General features: G+C 38.4%; 3 protein-coding genes across 4 annotated transcripts; 1 reads left to right on the top strand and 2 right to left on the bottom strand.

Annotated features, from left to right (window-relative positions):
- Positions 1–20: 20 nt before the first annotated feature.
- On the bottom strand, positions 21–3,663 carry LOC126374998 (3'(2'),5'-bisphosphate nucleotidase 1). 2 transcript variants are annotated; one of them, XM_050021821.1, is made up of 6 exons: positions 3,427–3,663; positions 3,066–3,188; positions 2,816–2,960; positions 2,409–2,513; positions 1,340–1,626; positions 21–349 (listed from the first exon to the last, which is right to left on the bottom strand). In XM_050021821.1, the coding sequence occupies exons 1-6, from the start codon at positions 3,544–3,546 to the stop codon at positions 89–91; spliced, it is 1,041 nt and encodes a 346-aa protein (XP_049877778.1). In that variant the 5' UTR covers positions 3,547–3,663; the 3' UTR covers positions 21–88. The 2 variants fall into 2 exon arrangements, with proteins under 2 accessions (XP_049877778.1, XP_049877779.1); XM_050021822.1 differs by lacking the exon at positions 2,409–2,513.
- Positions 3,664–4,114: 451 nt separating this feature from the next.
- Positions 4,115–10,492, bottom strand: LOC126375098 (zinc finger protein 660-like). The gene is made up of 10 exons (XM_050021940.1): positions 10,110–10,492; positions 9,651–9,938; positions 9,331–9,481; positions 9,072–9,181; positions 8,116–8,303; positions 7,895–8,040; positions 7,235–7,446; positions 6,862–7,026; positions 5,949–6,059; positions 4,115–5,510 (listed from the first exon to the last, which is right to left on the bottom strand). Exons 1-10 carry the CDS (start codon positions 10,311–10,313, stop codon positions 5,271–5,273), a joined length of 1,815 nt encoding a protein of 604 aa, XP_049877897.1. The 5' UTR covers positions 10,314–10,492; the 3' UTR covers positions 4,115–5,270.
- A 3,292-nt stretch (positions 10,493–13,784) lies between these two features.
- LOC126375021 (TRAF3-interacting protein 1) lies at positions 13,785–17,009 on the top strand. The gene is made up of 6 exons (XM_050021861.1): positions 13,785–13,969; positions 14,662–14,779; positions 14,958–16,057; positions 16,124–16,285; positions 16,393–16,604; positions 16,853–17,009. The coding sequence occupies exons 1-6, from the start codon at positions 13,835–13,837 to the stop codon at positions 17,007–17,009; spliced, it is 1,884 nt and encodes a 627-aa protein (XP_049877818.1). The 5' UTR covers positions 13,785–13,834.
- Positions 17,010–19,745: the final 2,736 nt, after the last annotated feature.

Genomic DNA, 19,745 nt, shown 5'->3' with positions numbered 1-19,745 from the left:
GTGATCAAAAATAGCTGAAATCGATCGTAAAAATGTATTTTATATTAACATATTTACACCAAATTGTTTAGCAACCACGTGATTGTATCTACTTAGCGAGTTTGTCCTTCAATTCTTGAGGGATCTGACTAAGCGCGAAGGAGTGAAGTTCCTCGTTGACGGCGGCAAGGACTCCGGTCTTGTTGGGCCGCGACTCGGCGGCGCCGTACTTGTACATGTTGCCGAGAATATCCGTCAGCTTGCCGCCCGCCGCCGCCAGCACCGCCTCGGGCGCGCATGTGTCCCACTTTTTGCAGCCGGGGCTTGCGAACACGTACACAGATGCCACGCCTTCCAATAATTGCAGCACCTGAAGATTTAAGAATTTACGTCACGACGATCAAAGATCTATACTGGGTGTTAGTGACATCGTAACGAATATTGAGGGTTGTATGTAGGGTTGATTCAGACCATGATTCTGAGTTAAAATCAAGTGGAATTTTATGTCGCAAAATTCATGATTTTTTTGTTTTTTTAAATTATTTTTAATTCTATACTTTTGCGATGGAAAATTCCACTTGATATTAACTCAGAATAACCAAATGAATCATCCCTCTCAGTATTCGTTACGATGACACTTACACCCCGTACAAGTATATGGTAGCCATATAAGTAGGTATGGGTGTTAGTGACACCGTAACGAATACTGAGGGGGATGGTTCAGACCATGATTCTGAGTTGATATCAAGTGGAATTTCGTGTCAAAAAATTCATGAAAATTTTTCTTTTCTTTTTAATTATTTTCCAATCCATACTTTTGCGACGGAAATTTCTACTTGATATCAACTCAGAATCATGGCCTGAACCACCCCTCAAAGTTTTCGTTACGATGTCACTAACACCCTGTATATGGGGTCCGATCATTACCTTTTCTCATCATAGACCGACGATTTCAGTTTTGCGACGTCGCCGTCCTGTCTTTAAAATTGGCTAACTAACTAAAGCAATAGCGTACGGTATAGGTCTCAATATTTAAAACGGGACATCGTGTGCACATCCACTAGCATAATTATGTCTAATATACACAAATCTAGTGTGCGAGGAGCTTCCAACACCGGGATAGGTACAGCATCATATATTTTCATTAGTCTCCAGTACATAATAGTATCTATAGATATTCACTAAGAGCAGTGCCAGATTGCTAAATAATTGTTTGGAAATCTACAGGAAACCGGCGTAACAGTGAACAATGCAAAGCGACGTGGCTAAACATGCCAAAGATCAAGAATTGACATCATTACTATTATTCTCCAACATTGTTTGAGTTATCTGCTTTATAAATGTTAAACATGGTACATACTTTGTATCCCGCACCGCCAACTCTCAGTATCTGCGCGGCGTTCATGACTTGTAGCGCCCTCTCAACCAGCGGGTTGGAGTGGCTTCGCGTGGTGGTGATGATGAGCGAGTCTGGCGGCGGCGCCGGCGTGAAGCCACCCACGGCCGCCCCCGGCAACCCCCATATCGTCCTCCCTATTTTCTTCTCACCCCCGTCCACAGACTTGAAGTAAGGCTGGTGGATCACACCCGCAACTGGTTTCTCATTCACTGATATGCCAATCAACACCGTCACATGTTCCAAAAATCCTACAACAAAAATAATCTAGTGGTCAATATAAGAATGTCTTTTTGTATACAATCACACCTGTCTGTTCATGCAACATGCCCATGCAAAGCAATATTATTAAATTTGTTTGTTATTAAAGCATTGCTTTGTTACAAATGGCTGCTTGGTTAAATTTTGATTGTTTGTAGGTATATTTGATAGGAGGCTAACAATTCTAATTAAATGAAATGAAATAAATTATTCGCTCTAGAGTGGTACAATAGATCTTAAATAAAATATTGTATTAACCAAAAAAGTCTAAATACCAATAAAAAATGTTTTTTTTTTACTTATAAGCAACATATCTATTTTAGTTACTAGATTGTTTCATATATAACCAAACAAGGAAGGCACAAAACCATATCTTTAATTTCCTGAACAAATTATCTTAAAATCTCTGATTGTTGTTTAATTGCAAGTTGCCAATAAACAAGTTTCACAGAGAAGGGAATTCATTGTAATTGTCTGGGTTTCAAGGTCAGCACAACTTACAAATTTTACTTTACAAAAGAAAAATAATAATTTAAATAATAGTAGAAACATTTAAAAACTAACTACCTACCTAATAGATATATTAGAATTACTTATGTTTTTCTTAGGTGAGTAATAATAGTATTAAAACAAACAAAATTAAAAACAAAGTTGTTTTAAAGTTTTCATAACCCCCCACAAAATTAATTCCTAAAAGTTAATTTGAAAGCTATGTTAATTTCAACTAATAAACAACCATGCAATTGGAAAAGTTCTCAAGTGATCCATTTACCATAATTTGATTGCAGTAAGCTTAAATACCACTTCATACTAATAAATGGATGTGACAAGTACATTTTCCATCTTTCCCAAGGATTTCTCTTCAACATTAGGGCACCTAGAATTGTTTCACATTTGTTTAAATATTAAGCATATGCAATAAATACAAACTGGTGAAATATGCAACAGAGAATTCACTAATCAAGCTTGATCATTTGGATTGTAGGTAAATAGTTTGTAATAAGCTTTTATTTCATTACAATGAAATTGTTAAATAATAAAAGTGAGAATGACTCCTCTAAAGTAATCAGCAATAGGTATTTGCTAATCATGCTCTGAAAGTTGGGACAATAAGTAGTATGACACCATATAACTTACAATCCCAATGTAATTCAGTAATAATTTTAATAGTAAATGCACCTTGAGTGTATTCAGAGGTTCCATCAAGAGGATCCACCCAGACAACTATGTCCTCCTCTTTCACCTCCCTCAATCCTGGAGGGCATTCCAGCTTCAACACATCCTTGTCAGCATCCACTACTAGCCAATCACTAGGAATATCATCCTAAAAGTTAACAGCCTTATATTAATTTTTAATCAATAAAATTAGATTACATTAATTTTCATTAATTATTTTTAATTTGATTTCATTTATTATTAGTAATAATACCTCAACATCATTAGGATTGTCCTCTTCTCCAATTATGCTCATTTTAGGAAACTGGGCAGATAAAGATGCAATAATACATCTCTGTGCTGATCTATCTGCCTCTGTTTGATAATCATCCTTACCCTGTAACACAAAATAAGCTCTTTACATATCGTATAATTAACAATAACATTTACGAAGTTCTGAGTAGTAGTGCAGCTAACAAAAGACACGATCTCATAATCAATTGAACTTGAAACTTTCACCTTGGCTTAGAAATAGATCCCACTAAAAAATAAGATCACCCTTGGAGAAATCGCTATAAAAGTGATAACAAGTGAGATAAGATTAATAATAGATTACGGGAACTGTTGAAACGTACCTTTTCAACTATTCCCAGTTCGCCTTTGCTCATAACATCTCGGACAATTTTACCAGCTCTGCCTGCAACGGATACAGAAGACGCCAACAACCGCACAATAAGTGGAACACTTGTCGACATATTAGAAATAAAATATCTTAATGTTCCAGTTAAAATTCTTCTCACTCAACTACGATAAACTTTTGAGGAAAGTGAAAGATTCTATCGACTCGCTCGACACTGCTCAGCATATTTTGACAGCTAACAGAACACAGCTGACATTGTTTTTTTTTACAGCTTTGGGTACATCGTTATTCGCCCGCAAGTCACGCTTGTCTTGTAAAATAAATAATAATTACGTAACTCACAGTTCTAACTGACTTTCGTTATGTCCTACAATAGAATCTAATACACATTTTAAGTTGATTGGTACTTTACTTGAACATTTAGTTGTAGTTTTTTGTGCTTGAACGTAGCTAACAGAGACAAATTCAACAAATTGCCTTAGAACCGTAAAGGGACACACATCACATCATCCTCCCTCTACGCTTAGAATGCATTTATAACACATATTTTAAGCGTACCCAGCTTTTAGTCGAAACGGATCCAAATAATTAGCTAAATGTGTGGAGCAGAGGACAGCTGCCGAAACTTGGGATAACTAAAACAGATTCCATTATTTTAATTAACGCGCAATAAAAGATAACTATTATGTTCAAAATTTATTTGTTCTGGGGAATAAAATAACTAAATTATATTATAAAATATCTCATTCGCTAATTAATTAAGCTTATGGAAACAATTTTCAAAAATAACGTTTATTAAAGTATCAAGGTGTAGTATAACACTACTAATCCATAACCAATTTTGATGCATTCCAAATGAACATCCTAAGTCAATATTTTTGCACTTATAAAAAATCATTCAATTAGTTATAATAATATAATATGCACACTTTAACATAATCACCTGAAAAGTAGATCTAAACATTTAAACAGGTAAACAAAAGTTTATACTTATTGTAGTATACTTCCTACGCTAAGCTAACAGTTAACAAAGTTACCCACAAAATGTTTAACAATGTTCCTAAAATATTTGAAGTGTCCAAATGAGTTAACATAATTGTATATTAAATATAAAATTATCCATTTAAAAAAGCAATCAATCAACCATATTATATAAATTGTAAACTTTGTAAACTATATAAGGCACATTATGTCTCAAAATTATTCCAAACATGTCATTTTTATTATTATTATATACAATTGTATACTAGCTGTAATCATACTGTTATTGATATTGTTATGTTAAACATTACATACAATTACAGAAAATGTTTCGAATTTGCTTTATTGCTTAACTTAATTTGTTAAAAAATATTAGGAGCAAAAAAGAAAAGTCGAAGCGAAGTTTGTTAACTGCAAACTACTTTATATCGACCCTTTTCAAAGACAATGTACAACATCCGTTGTTTTTCTTTACACATTTTATTCGCCCCTATTATTAGGAATGAAAATTATGGACGTTCTTAAATGCCAGTGTTACAAGTAGATACATAAAAAAGTGAGAAAGATATATTAAAATAATCAGTTTTGGTGCAGTTACTATTTACTAACAATAACCCCTAATCTTAGGAAGGCAGGAATATCTGCTATTGCTCCCGTTAGGTGGCGCTAGCGCTTTTTATGTAAATATTTGACTCTTGGAATGTATAATCATAGATTTAGAATGATTTTATCTATTATGTGACCCCAACAGATTTTCTAAAAATCTAGTTTTTTTATTTATTGCAATTTCCACGATTCTTAAGCTCACTAGCGCCATCTCATTCCGCTTTTAACTTTCCCAACTGCAAGTCTATTATATCATGTACCTTTCATTTGAATTTCGACCACCTTTTCTTCGCCGTTGTCTTCGCTGACTTGCGTCAGGATATGTTTGACTATCTGGTCTATGGTATGTGTGTCGAGCATGCGCGCGATGTTCTTGTCCTCTATGACGTAAATGAACAGGTGCTTGGCGTTCTCTCGAAGGCATTGCACGCGCGTCCACTTGTTAGGGTCGGCTGGCTTCGCGCCGCAGTTCTCGATCACCTTCTCCAACAACTGGGAAAGAAGATGATGGTGTTGGAAATATGACAATTTAATGCTGTTAGGCCGGTCGCACTTTGGATGGATGCGTTTTCGTACAAATTCGCCTCGTGCGAACGAGCAGGAACAATCCCAATTGGGATAGTCAGAGGTACATCTGTAAGATGAACGAAGTGCCCACACCGCACCGAGCTTTCTGTTAGACCAACGTGAGGAATGGTGAGCCGTATCGCCGTCTATAATGGTCGAGCCAACTGTGTAAAACTGCACTTAAGATAAATTAATAGCTTATTGGTACAAGTCCGGTACCGGGGTTCGAACTGGCGCTCTCCGTTTGAGAAGCAAGCCGGTGAACTATACGATCACTGTGACTGAGTCGCACCGAAATAGAAAATGGTAAAAAGGAATCCCTAAGCTGCGACTGTATCCTTGCAGTCAAATGTAAAATCTTACCGCGTCCACAGTCTGGTCGGGCCACCCGAAGCACTGCAGCAGTTCCTTGTCAATGAGTTGCTCCAGCAGCTTGCTCAGGTTCTCCGCCAACTCCTCCTCTGACATCAGTGCCTTAAAATATAATGTAAGTATTACATACGTAAAATTGTAGGCACCATTAGTTTATAATAAATTTGATGTGATGATATTATAAACTATCGAAAAGTTGTCATCATTATCATCTCCCTCATTATCTCGTTTTCACAGGGTCCGCTAACGTAACCTGAAGATTTGTCATGTCCGGTTTTTTACAGAAGCGACTGCCTATCCGCGCGAAGGGAAATCCAGCCCAATACAGGTTAGGTTACATACGTTCAAAACGCATTTCTCGTCTATGTGGGTTTCCTCACGATGTTTTCCTTCACCGGTTAGCACGTGATAATAATTTATGATCCAAACATGAATTCGAAAAACGATTCCGTAAATCATAGGTTTAGGCCCGTTCTGGATTCCAACCTGCGACCTTAAAGTGAGAATCAAGCATTCTTTCAACTGGGCTACCACGGTTCCAACTGGGCTACCACGGTTCCAACTGGGCTGCCACCAAAGGATGTTTTCGTGGTACCGAACAGAGCATAGTACCCCGCTAGTCACAAGTTGGTAGTGTTCTAGGAATCGACGATCCAACGCTGCAACGGTGTCATGTTGGAAGTTGTATAAAGCGTCTCGCTGTGTAAACTTCGATAGCGCGTTTCACGACAGCATTATTGCATGTGGCGCCATCTGTTACACGTGGGCGGAACTAGCTGGCCAACTGTGTTTTTTCCACAAATTCTATAGTCATTTCGTGTTTTGACGTTTAGTACAAAGTAACTGATTTGACTAGTTGGAATCTAGCGTATTATATATTATTATTATGAGTAGCTTAGCTTACATTGGGTGAGGGCACGGAGAGCTCGAGCGGGTCGGCCTCCTGCATGCCGCCGTAGAGCACGCCCTCGCCGTACCCCTGCAGGATGCGGTCTGTCTCCGCGTCCAACACGTTCAATATCGCCTCCAGCTCAGACTTCTTCACGCGCTCCACCATCACATTTGTACCCTAAGACCAATGCGAAATGTTAAAAACAGTGTAAAAGTCAAGACTCGTTCCATTGAATACCATGTGTTAGGGTAATATCTTCGATTTAATAATCATATATTACCTATAACTTTCGGGCACTATTTAAAATTTCTGACTATCCTGTGCATATCTATAGTATAGTCTACATTTAAAATCCCTTTAACATAATGCAGCTATCAAGGCTCACCAAAACCCGCCGCACATGCGCAAGATGGTCGTTGAAGACAGTAGGGTGCGTCTTCCTGACGTGTCTGACGAGCTGCTCGCCGCGCACGTAGGCGCGCGCCACGGACACGCAGTACATGCAGCGCCGCGCGCGCTCCAGCGTGTGCGACGTCACGTGCCGCCGCATGTCGCGCTCGTTGCGGAACTTCTTGCCGCACACCTCGCACGAGTGCGCTGCAAACGGTAAGTTATACGAGTGTCACCACACCAATCAATCGATGCCGCCGGCTGACGATAGAATAGAACAGTCGACGTCCATAGTCAACGATTTGAATCGTCGCGCGTCAGCTGTTCCATTCTATCGTACCTCCCCACATTTTCCACATTGCTTCAGTGGAAACCCACCTTAATTTTATTGCGATACGCTTTGAATACACGTAATGCATGTTAAAGTAGGCACCTATTCTGTGGTGTGAAAATGACCCTATTCGTCCATCATCTGCATCTCTTTAAATTTAAAGTCGAATCCTACATGGGTACAAACCCGAACATTTGGTAAATACTTACGTAGAGACAGTGTTAAGTACCTATTCGATGTGATGGTAGTGCAACTTAACTGTTGGCTTATGATTGTTATTGAAATGACGATGAGACACAAATCCGTATCTATTGCACTACTTACGTTTATCCTCTAAATGCATCTTGACATGTATCTTTAACTCTTCATTACTGAATTCCTTCTCTGTCGTTGGACAGTTTTCGAACGGACACACCAACTTTTTCCGGTTGTCAGAACGTAAATGTTGCTTTTTTACATGTGTAGCCAATCTGAAAGAAACATTTTTAATTAGCACTAACTTTTGGAAAACAAAGTTTTAACATAACTTTTAACAAATCACTTACTGTAATTTAGAACCAAAGGTCTGTGAGCATATTTGGCAAGTGTTGCCAATATGTTTCAACTCGTGTTTGAGCAGCTGCACGCGCTGGATGAAGGAGGCTCCACATTCCTTGCACTTGTACGGCTTTTCCACCACGTGGGTGAGCACGTGGCGGCGCATCACCTCGATCGTGTACGTGCTGTAGCCGCACTAAAACAATGTAAACATTTTTGGTCGGCAATACATGGGCAATAGGTCGGCAGCACATAGATAATTGGTCGGCAACACATAGGTAATTAGTCGGCAACACATACGCAATACCCCGGGTGCAAGTGGCCCGCCTGCCTGTTTACCGACACTTCAATATAGTGTGTATGGAGTAAGAATATGACTTTCGTACAGTATTCAGAGCTTCTGATAAAGAATTAACTACTCCTATCCATATGGAAATGTATGTATGTATGTGTGTTTCTTGGAGCACATACAATCCGCGACGACAAACTTTATGTCTATAAATGCGCACCTTCGCTATCTTTCTATATCCTATATTCGCTAAAATAATAAAGGCTCATTAGACTTTATTATTTTTATTTAATGACAATAAAACGAGACATACTCACCAATAGTCCGCCTGTGTTAGCATGAGCAAAAGTCATAAAGTTAGAACACACAATCCAAAAAAGTATTTTTTTAGTATAATAGCAATCTCTTGCAGGTAACCTTAGGCAATAAAAATAAGCCTGGCCTTAATAAGGAATAATACTACGGCAATTTTCCGCCCCCTACAAGCGGCTGAGCTAGGTTTACCTCACTCCCCTCGGGTTTATTTTAGTCGTCAATCATATGGGCGTCAGACACACACACAAATACGTGTGTACGATAACGTAAATGTGTAGTGTGGGGTGTACCTTAGGACACCTGCTGGACACTCCAAGCAAAAACCCCACAATATCAATTGTAAGTTAAAATATAACATACCACATCACAAGCATATTTCTTATCTCCATGGATCTCGAGGTGCTTGCAGATGGCTGCACGAGAGCTGGTTACTTTGCCACAATGGTCGCATTCATACTTCCGTGGGAGACCTGCCAAAAAGAAAGGATGATTTTCATTTTAGAATGTGTAGTACTTAATAGGTGAAATGAAAATGACGTGCACACTCAACAAAAGGATAAGAAGAGGATAATTAGAAATCTTAAAATGTCTCATCAACTTGTTTAAAATTATACCTTACCTGAATGATAATGCTGCACATGAAGAATTAATTTAGAAAATGTGCTCGTACTGTACGAACACTGTTTGCATGCAAATTTTTTCCGAAGAATGTGCTGTAGACGTAAATGCACTAACAGGTTATCTTTCCTACTGAAGTTTGCATGACATATCTGCAAACACACATGAAATATAAATGAAAGTAGGTATTATAAGGAAATGTTTTCTTAAAAATGTATATCTTTAACTAGGAGAGTCTACATAGTATTTTTAATATATAATTAAATTTTGTTTTAATTTACTATACACAATTACACAAACATTTTCTAATAAAAAGATTACCTGGCATGAAAACCAATTAGCACCTAGGCCATCGCAGCCACTCTGTGCCTTATGCCGTATAACATGTGCATGCCTCACAAACTGTTTGTTGCAGTGATCACACTGATATGTTGCCCTCTCATGAACAGAGGCTATGTGTTGTTTAAGTGTTGCATTGTCAGGACAACGCACCGGACACAGGGAGCAGGCAACACTGGTTGGCAACTTGCAATGCTCCACATGACGGTGCTTCAGGTAGCTCCTCTTGAATCTGAACTTCTTTGTGCACTCCTTACAATGTATTATTTTCTAAAAAAATATATATATTATGCACTGACGTTATTTGATGGTTTGTTTATTTGTCAAACCTGAATCAGCTGTTTTGAATGATGATCTTACAGAAGTAAAATAAACGTTATCAGTGTTAACAGTATAAGTAATAATGTTCCAAAAAGTGGTGGTAAAGAGAAGCTGACCAACCTTCTTGCTGACAACGTCCACCAGCGTCAGCGTATAGTTCCGACCCTCTACCATTGGTGGAACTAATAAGTGATTAGAATTTGTCGGGATATCTGAATTTTCCTTCTTGACTTCTTGTGGGCTGATGCTTTTCGCATTATTAGTTTTAGCTTTCTTCTTTTTACTGCCTTGATTCTTTATTTCCTTTTTGCGTTTAGGTGGCATTCTGAATACGGATTGGTTTATTTACACTGACTCCTTGGTTAGAAGATCACAAGTTCACTTACAAAGCTTTGATATTAACTTTCACTCAGGCGCTGCTTTGGATGCCACGTCGCAAATGCTCAGCATCAGGCGCATGAATTTTCAACCATTTTGAACCGTACAGTACAGTGTCCATCACAAGACTACTAGCATAGGTACGTCACTGCCAACTGTTAGGATCTCTTATGGTTATGCCATAATGTTCAAAATCCCTTAACCATTTTGACAGCCCGCTCAAACTTGTGTTGATTATTGCAACAACGAACGTCAGTTGCAGCGGTACCGTATGAACTCACTTCAATTTCGCTCCAATAATCGAAGCTATATGTTTGTCTATGCTGATCTTTGCAGCGAATTAAACTTTTCCTCACGGGGCAACTATACAGTTTCCTTTGGAAACTTTAGCTTGCATGCAAATACTTGCTTGCATGCGATGCTATGACCAGAGATGTGCCGTTCCCGGGGAATATCCCACACGACTGTAATGTTGAGGCGGGGTAATACCTACACTGTTTTAAAAAATCTTACCGTGTGTCTGGGAAGCACACGCGGACTCTCTACCTCGCTCGCACTTTCGCGGTAAGACAGCACACGATAAGAATTAGATTTTCGTATGGAGTGTGCGGGCGGCATGTGCCATATTTTAATAAACTTAAGTGAATTATGTGAATTCAGAATTTCTTTCTAAAACGTAGCTTTTAAACTTACCGTATAGTAAGTATATTTGCAAAATGGTCATGTGACCTTCGGACTGTTACCCATCTAATCACTTGTATTCGCGGACATTGAAGCGACTATTTCTAGCGGATTATGCTGGTCGTTTTTCAAATCTAATAACTTTGTTATCTTTAAATGGCAACACTAGAAGTTTTCTAGTTTCTAATATAATTATTATTTTAGGAAAATTTCCAGTCAAAAAAATCAGGTACATTGTCGATCTATAGATGGGCAAGGAGGGTAACAAACAACATAAACTCTCGACTGATTCCCAATTAGGGCAGTCAGAGGTACATCGAGCGCAAGATGAACTAAGTACCCACACATGACCGAGCTTTCTGGTTAATAGCAGCAGCGTGGGTAATTAAATGGGAATAGATCCTAAGAACATATCTACCCAAAATTTCAGGATAGATTCAGTTAGTCATGGTATAAGAAAAAGCATGCAGTTAGTAATGCATGGTAGCATTCTGTGCGAGCTAATACTAAAATGTAGGTATGGGCGATGACGTAAAAGAAACCATAGTGTCTTTTGGGTTTCTCCGTTTTGCTACGGGAGTTAGGTTACCTGTTCCATATGTTTCACATCTAATATAGAAGGAGCGGCGGAAACGCGGGAAACCAAACAGTCTACTGAAATGTTTAGTAAAGTGCGGTGGAGAGTGTTTCGATTCTGCTCTGCACCACCCAAATCCCCTGGTAGTTGCGGCTTCCGAATACATCCCGCTTAGGGACGGTACTGAAAAGTATTGGCGGCGTCCGAAGGACGTAATATACGATCCCGACGACCCGATTACCCTAGCCATAGAGGCAGCCAATCAGCTCGCTACACCAAACACTTCAGGACCCCGATACCGACCCCGCCGGCGTGGTCGACAACTTCCCTCAACCAGCGCTCATTGCTATCGACCCTCTAGGGTCGATTAATGCTTTCAAATATTTTTCCTCTCAGATGACGCCCTGAGCCGAGGTTCGCGCCCAACTGGGCACCCTCAGGCCTGTTGTCTTAAACGTTACACCGGGTGAGAGCCTTCAGCGCTCCCCATTTGTCCGGCCAAGTAGTTAATGCCATCTGCGGCAAATCTACAATAAGTCAGGTCAAAAAAAAAAGGTGGAGAGTGAAATGACGGCTAAGTACCTATACAATATATCATGTATAAAGAACTATTTCGCCTCTGTTTTATATACCTAAAACTCATCTTTGGACTGCGTGTGTTTCCTTCTAATCGATCCCGGCACCCACTTCCGTAACAATAATAATAGAAACGGACAGAGGGATTAGCTATGTCTTCTCTAATACGTTGAACCATTGCATAGCCAAAGGGTCCTTTTATGGTTCACCACATCCATCCTTCTGAGATTTTTTATCGAAAGAGTCTATAGGTAGACCGTCGAAATCAGACTTCGCCTGCGCGGTGCAGGGGACCGGGGGTATGGCGACAGCGGGGACCGAGAGAGGTGCGGGGGCGGGCGCGCGAAGCGTGACACACATTGTCTTCTCATTGTTTGTCGCTCTGTCTACCCCTTGGTGAACGTGATTTTGTGTATGTACCTACCTATGCATGTAGTACATACACTGCCTATATACGTCGGACGTCCCACTGCTGGGCACAGGCCTCCCCTCAATCAACCGGAGGGGCTATGGAGCATACTCCACCACGCTGCTCCACTGCGGGTTGGTGGAGGTGTTTTTTTACGGCTAATAGCCGGGACCAACGGCTTAACGTGCTATCCGAAGCACGGAATCATCTTACTTTTTCGGACAATCAGGTGATTCAAGCCTGAAAAGTCCTTGCCAAAGGACAGTCTCACAAAGTGATTTCGACAATGGTGCTAATTCCTGTAAATACCATCTAATTTTATTTTAAGTTATATCTGTCATTTTCTTATCCGCCGAAAAGGAAAGGGACGGGTAATCGACAAGCATAAAATTTATGGAACACACGTCAATTTTAAGCACAAATCTAAACCAACCGTCTAAAAATTTTACGTCAGTCAATAACCCGACACATTAATTTACTCATTCTTCCTAAAATTAAGAGCTGTGAATCATCCGTCCCTTTCCTTTTCGACGGATATGAAAATGAGAGGATATAACTTAAAATAAAATTAGGCGGTGTCTCCAGGAATCGGGGCCAATGTCCCCATCGGGAATCGAACCCGGACCTCCAGATCGTGAGCCTAACGCTCTAACCACGCAGGCTGTTACTAGACCATGGAGACTGTTGATGCATGTATTATTAAGTGGTTTTCATTCTTAGCCGCTTTCAATTTTTATGTAATTTTTTTGTAAGATTTGAATTATGTACAAGCATTGCTGTAGCTAGGTACCTATATAGTATAGGAAGCCGTTGTCACCTCTGTTTAAAGTAACATTTAAGTGTACTTTAAGTTATTTGTTTTGCTGTTAACACTTTTGGTGACCTTTAATAAATAAATAAAAATATCGGTATAGGACTTCGAATCAAAAGTGGCTGCAAGATGACATTGTGACTGCTCACACTATCAGAAGTCACAGATGTGCGTTACCACAGTGAAAAATACACTCTGTGGATACAGTACCACCACGGAGCGAACTCCACGGAGTAAAAGAAAGAAGGTACGTAAATAGGTACGTAATGCGCCTACTTCCGTTTCCATAGCGACCTAAGGTAAACAAATATGATGTCAACTGTCCCACTGTCAACAGTGAGTCAATTCATAGACGATCTTTCCATGTAAAATATAGCATATTTAAGTATAGTGAGGTATTAATATAATGTGCCATGGAAAAAGACCTGAGTGCCGATGTAATAAAAGCTACGCAAAATGCGCTGGGCAAGTATGTGAAACGACCGCCGTTGACTGAAAAATTGTTGAAGAAACCACCTTTTCGTTTCTTACACGATATTGTAACAACGGTTAGTATTGATTAATAAGTAGCAATGGCAAAGATACACGTAAGTGTTAAGTCTACTTAGATGAAAACACCACATTTTGCTCCTTAGAGCTCGTGTCTTAGAACGAATCATAACTATTTGTAGGTGTAGGTACCTACGTATATAATGCCTATCGCACGTGCGATTTTAAGTGTTCTTATCGTGTGGGTTATGAGGTGGATTACCAACCTCATTAACCCTGGTGTCAGAGTTATTATGGAGCCACTAAAGACCCCTGACATGGCTCATGTAACGACTACATACTTACATCAGTAAGTAGTAACTGGGACCAACAGCTTAACGTGCATTCCAAAGCACGTATCATCTTACTGTCGGACAATCAGGTGATCAGCCTGTAATGTCCTAACCAAACTAGGGATCATAAAGTGATTTTTGTGATATGTATATAGCGGATAGATACCGGGATTCGAACACGGGGCCTCCGGAGCGTGAGACCAACGCTCAACCACTGGACCACAGAGACCGATTTTAGTAGTAGTAGTTTTAGTAATGAATGCCTTGCGTCAAGGGGTCTGGTTAATTTCATAGACTGAAATAGCCTACCTATTGGCTCTACCTACCTACGACCGTTGAGCCTAAAATTGATAATATCAATTTTCTTTTTAGCTTTTAGCTCTTCGTAGCGCTAAACAAACTCTATTGTAATATTATAGGTGCTGAAAACTACAGGTTTTTTCGAGGGACTATTTGAAGAAGATGAATTAATATCGGAAAATGTTAAGGACAGAGAGGGGAAAATCACATTTCTCACTAAAGTTATATCAGTTGTGGGTAAGGGAAGCGTGTTATTTACTAATTATTGTTTTATGCATGATTTTCTATCATCCCCATCACACAAAACAGTTTCTGTGACAATCCCGTTTCGATTATCGATTTTATTGCGTGCTCAGACAACTTTACACACATTAACTTTGTTATGAATTATTTTAGAGAGATATTCGTTTTACAGCCACGACAACGGGAAAGACTATTCCAGCCAAGCCAACAAAAATAGTAGCCGGCCAGGAGCCCGAGAAAACAAATGAGCTACTTCAATGTCTAGCAATAGCGTTAGACCAAAAGTTATCATCAGATGAAGCTGTAAAGAAATACAAAGATGGGGGAAAAGCTCAAACAGATAACAAAGCCAAAGAATCAACAAAAGCTGTTAAGAAAACTAACGACGCAAAGAAATTAACTTCAAAAAGTAGTGAAAAACTAACGAGTAATAAAAAGGAAACTCGAGAAAGATCGTTAAATAGACCTGAAAAAGAAAAGACAATTATAAAACCGAAACAAAAAGAGGCCACTGGAATAAAAAAAGATTCACCACCTAAAAAATCTTCAGTACAACAATCAAAAACATTAACTAAAAAGAACTCTATTGAAAAAGCACCCCAAACTCAAATTGAAAGTAGCATAAATAGAAGCAAAAAGCCTGTCGCAGAAGTTATACCTCACGATGAAGATGTGGCAAAAAATAATACAAATCATGATACCACCGATCAAGATTCAGGAGTATCACTTGAAAAACCAGATCTTACTGAAAATGATAAACCTACCAAACAACTTGCATCTAAAACCGAACACGAGGAACATGGAAAACTCAATTCATCGTATACAATAGCTGAAGTTGATTTAAATTCATCTTTGTCGTCACAAGATCTCATGGAAGTAGACAATGAAAAATCAGAAGAAAACCTGGATACTAGTAATCCAGATTCTGACGTTAACACAGAAATAAAACACAATATTAACAATATAACTAAAGAACACAGTCATCAACAAGAAAATAATAAAGTAATACGGCATGAAACAATCGTTCAAAATAATGATAATAACAGCGCACCACATAGTTTTACCAAAGACTCAGAAAAAGTTATTCAGAATGAATCTACTCCGAAAACCACAAAAAATGAAAATGTAACCAGACCAAAAAGTGTGAGACCTTCATCTTCAAGACCTGGCGCACCCCGATTGAGAGAGAAACATGACAACACTGTAACAGGGAATGAAAACCTTCTCGTAGGAAAAGTGAACATTATAGTGGAAAACACTCCGAATGAAGAGGCAAGTTCGATTAATAAATATAAACAGTCCTTAAATTACAAACAATTAACTTTTTTCTTTTCATAGGACGAAGACTCGAGTATTATAATAGTGGAACAACAACCGGATATTCCGTTGGCGCAGGATCAACAAGAGCTAAAGTTATCTTCAAACCAGCACGGAGCGCTTGTGCAACAAATTCTAGAGTCGCAAAAGGAATTTTCACAAATTGGCGGAAAAACAGAAATCGTACGTCAAAAACTGTTATTATTATTGCACGACTAACTTAACTGTTGTTGTTCGGTATTGTGATACTACTTGATAAAGATTAATGATTTCAAAATGTAACTTTACAGGAGTGGCAGCTTGGTGCACAGAAGGCTAGAGAAGCCGTCAATCAAGAAGTAGAACAACTTAGATTCAATATTCAGGCTCTGTCGCGAGTCGCCAATCCTCTAGGGAAAGTGCTGGACCACATTCAGGAGGACGTGGAAGTGATGCGCCAGGAACTGCAGCAGTGGACAACAACCTATGAAAACGCCTCCAAAGAGCTCGTTAAAGAAAAGTCGTATGTACCTGTACCAATCCAATCCTGTATTATGTTATTTTTCTATCTACATAAGGTGGTAAGGCCCTGATTTGTCGTTGTGATAATATTCGCCATCTGCCTAGGCTTATCCTGAAAACAAAGTCAAATCGCGTCGTATTTAGTAATATCTACAAAACAACTGAAAAGACGGAAGAGAGCGCTCGTTGATGTCTTTTGTATGAAATGTTGTGACGATTAATATTACGTAATTTGTTTGTTAATTTCAGGGCAAACGAGGACTCCTTGTTTCCTCTCCATACGAAGCTAAAGCAACTGGATGTCGACATTTTGGAGAAACGTGATAAAATCAATGATCTCAAAATAGTTATACACAAAAATTCGTCACGCATTGAAAAGCTTCTAGCGGGCGGGGACGTGCAATAATGTTTTTTAGTATATTTTTCTTATAGTATATCAATAAACTTTAATATACTGTACACATATAGAATAAATTATATGTTGTTTTAATTATTAACAAATTATTTCACCTACAACCACACCCTGGACACTTCATACATAAAAGCTCGTTTGAAATCTACATTGACGTTATCGTACACGCGCATTTGCGTGTGAGACAGTTGTCATACGTACAATTGAAGGCTAAAGTAAGACTGGGGCGGGGGGTGAGGTAAACCTAGTTCAGCCGCTGGTGGGGAGTGGAGACTTACTGTTCTATACATAGTTTTAGAAATAAGCTAGCCTGGTGTTGCTGAAGTCAAGAATATCAAGATCTATACAGCCATGACTTTATGAGTAGGTACAACAAATAACACATACATCAAATAAATTAATCAAAGTCTAAATTTATTATTATAAATATGATACACATGATCTTCAATTGCAGTTATCTAATTAACTAACCTATCTATAACATAGACTTACATGCAACAATATGCCATATGACTAAACTTCAACTTTTTCTGTACAATATTATAATCCTAATACATAATATTAAGAAAATGAATTTAGTTTCTGTATGTTGGTACCTACCTCAAATTGTATGACTTAAAGATTGCTTACTTACTTTATCAAAGACCTGTATAATATAATAACAATAGGTAGGTACATCATCATATCCTAAAATAAGCCTACATTACTTGTGAATTATTTGTCAACAACCCGGTCCAAGGATGTCCGTGTTGCTCTATGTCAACAACTGAATTCAACTGATTAAATATCAGCTTAACTCAACATAATTCTAATACTTGAATGTGGGTCACCAAACTCTCAGTTTAACAAGTGACCATTTGGTCCAAACTCTCATGGTCTTGTCATTATTTTGGGCTGCTGGATAATAGGTAATAAAATGTATTTGACAAATGCTTGCAATGTATAATTGCTAATAAAAAGAACCTGTGGACATGCAGATAGATGTCAACAATTAAATCATAATTGATTACTACCTAAAACTGGTTAAATAACTTGAACATGGTGTTTACAAATTTTGCCAAAAGAGTAGAAATAATTAAATTTTGCACAAAATAAGTAAATGTTAACAATCACATACTATTAACACTAGTGTAAGCTATAAACTGTATGAATTGAGATCTGAAAAGTGCTGAACATAAATTAATTATTAACATATTATCACAAATTCTACTTCATTAAAGAATACAAGAATATGTAAATACAAATTTAATTAAAAATAATATTACTGAAACAATAACGAAATGCAAAATCTATTTGTGAACAACACTCTTCATTGAATTGTCAAATATCCATAAGTATAGAATACCACAGTATATCCAGCAGATCTACATCAGTTCCAGCTTATTCTATACCAAAATTACGTAGTCGAAATTGTCTGTAAGACAGAAACATATCTTAGAAAATGCAAATTAAACCATTGGTTTATTTGAAACCTTTAACGTAACATAGTGGGATAAAGCAGTTTCTAGTTTTATTTTCTATACTGTGAAATGTACCGAAGTTTTATTTGGGTATGGGTGGATGAGGAGGTCCATTTGGATTATCACACAGACTGACATAGCACCTCCGCACAACTCTGGCTCGCTGCTGGCCCTTTAGCATGTTTGCAGCGTGCTCTATACGCATCACCAACCTGTGCTGGTTTTCTAATCGTTCCAAACAATTCTTGCAAATCGTTTTAGGCAGAGGGTCTGATCTTGACACCTGTAATCAAGGACACATTATTATTGTGTTGACAATATCAGGCGTAATATTTTTAGCAGTAAACTTCATTGTGACGTAAATGAGGTAGATGTTTCACATTTACTTACGTTAATCGAGAGATATCTATTGATTTTCTCAGATATAAACAATCTCATGCCTTCTTCTCCGTAAATATGGAGAACAACTCTGTGCATTCCAGAACATAATCTACAAATAAATCCAGTAAGTACACCTTTATCTAAGCTCCCCATATTCACGACAAACGTTTAATGTAGTGATGAATCGACTTCACAGCAAAACGAACAGGAATTTTACAAATTCACGAAAAATTACCGTCAATGACCACTTTCCTTTCTTTATTTTTTTTGTTGTTGTTTTTGGTCTATCTATATAAAAAAAAACTGAAAATGCAAAGCAGTGTTGCCAACTTTATTTTTACCAGCCCACCAAATGCGGCCGTGCAAACCACCAGAAACCACTAAAACTGAGCGGTCTTTCAAACCACCAGAATTTCACTAGATAACCCAAAGACGAATCAGTGCAGTCAGATCGTGGGATGTTTTCTCCCCCTCTTTAGCGCCGCGTCGTAGGTAGAGACAGGGTAAATTATTCAATTATTATTAATAATGACTCTTTAATAATGTACGAAATAATTTGCACTTAGCAACTGGACCACCAGTGCTTTCGACTATTTGCAACCAATCCTTTAAAACTGGGTCACGTAACCAACAATCACGAAACTTTTGGGTGCACTGTGGCTTAGGCATCTTGATCTAACTCAATATGAAACTAATTGTATGTATTACTAATAAATAAACTTTATATTGGTTCTTTCGCTCAAGTAACTCATAAACCATATTCGGTTGTGTTAGTGGTTAAATTCGTCACTTACCGCTAACTGAAAGGACTCTAATCCACTAAAAAATCCACTAGCCACTAAAACTAATATTTTTTCGCCGAACCACATGTCTAAACCACCAGATCTAG

Source organism: Pectinophora gossypiella, chromosome 18 (genome assembly GCF_024362695.1).
Source record: "Pectinophora gossypiella chromosome 18, ilPecGoss1.1, whole genome shotgun sequence".
NCBI classification, from domain to species: Eukaryota; Metazoa; Arthropoda; class Insecta; order Lepidoptera; family Gelechiidae; genus Pectinophora; species Pectinophora gossypiella.
This window is presented reverse-complemented; position numbering and strand designations above follow the sequence as displayed.

What these genes read in the sequence shown, in the direction of transcription:
- LOC126374998 (XM_050021821.1), bottom strand. Translation starts at nt 3,546, where the DNA reads ATGTCGACAAGTGTTCCACTTATTGTGCGGTTGTTGGCGTCTTCTGTA. An exon ending in AACTGGGAATAGTTGAAAAG is followed by an intron (nt 3,189 to 3,426) that starts GTACGTTTCAAC and finishes TTTGTGTTACAG; the next exon opens with GGTAAGGATGATTATCAAAC. An exon ending in CTTACTGCAATCAAATTATG is followed by an intron (nt 1,627 to 2,408) that starts GTAAATGGATCA and finishes TTTTTGTTGTAG; the next exon opens with GATTTTTGGAACATGTGACG.
- LOC126375098 (XM_050021940.1), bottom strand. Translation starts at nt 10,313, where the DNA reads ATGCCACCTAAACGCAAAAAGGAAATAAAGAATCAAGGCAGTAAAAAG. An exon ending in TGTGCAGCATTATCATTCAG is followed by an intron (nt 9,182 to 9,330) that starts GTAAGGTATAAT and finishes TCTTTTTGGCAG; the next exon opens with GTCTCCCACGGAAGTATGAA. An exon ending in CCGACCAGACTGTGGACGCG is followed by an intron (nt 5,511 to 5,948) that starts GTAAGATTTTAC and finishes CTTCTTTCCCAG; the next exon opens with TTGTTGGAGAAGGTGATCGA.
- LOC126375021 (XM_050021861.1), top strand. Translation starts at nt 13,835, where the DNA reads ATGGAAAAAGACCTGAGTGCCGATGTAATAAAAGCTACGCAAAATGCG. An exon ending in TAAAGTTATATCAGTTGTGG is followed by an intron (nt 14,780 to 14,957) that starts GTAAGGGAAGCG and finishes TTCGTTTTACAG; the next exon opens with CCACGACAACGGGAAAGACT. An exon ending in AAAACACTCCGAATGAAGAG is followed by an intron (nt 16,058 to 16,123) that starts GCAAGTTCGATT and finishes TTCTTTTCATAG; the next exon opens with GACGAAGACTCGAGTATTAT.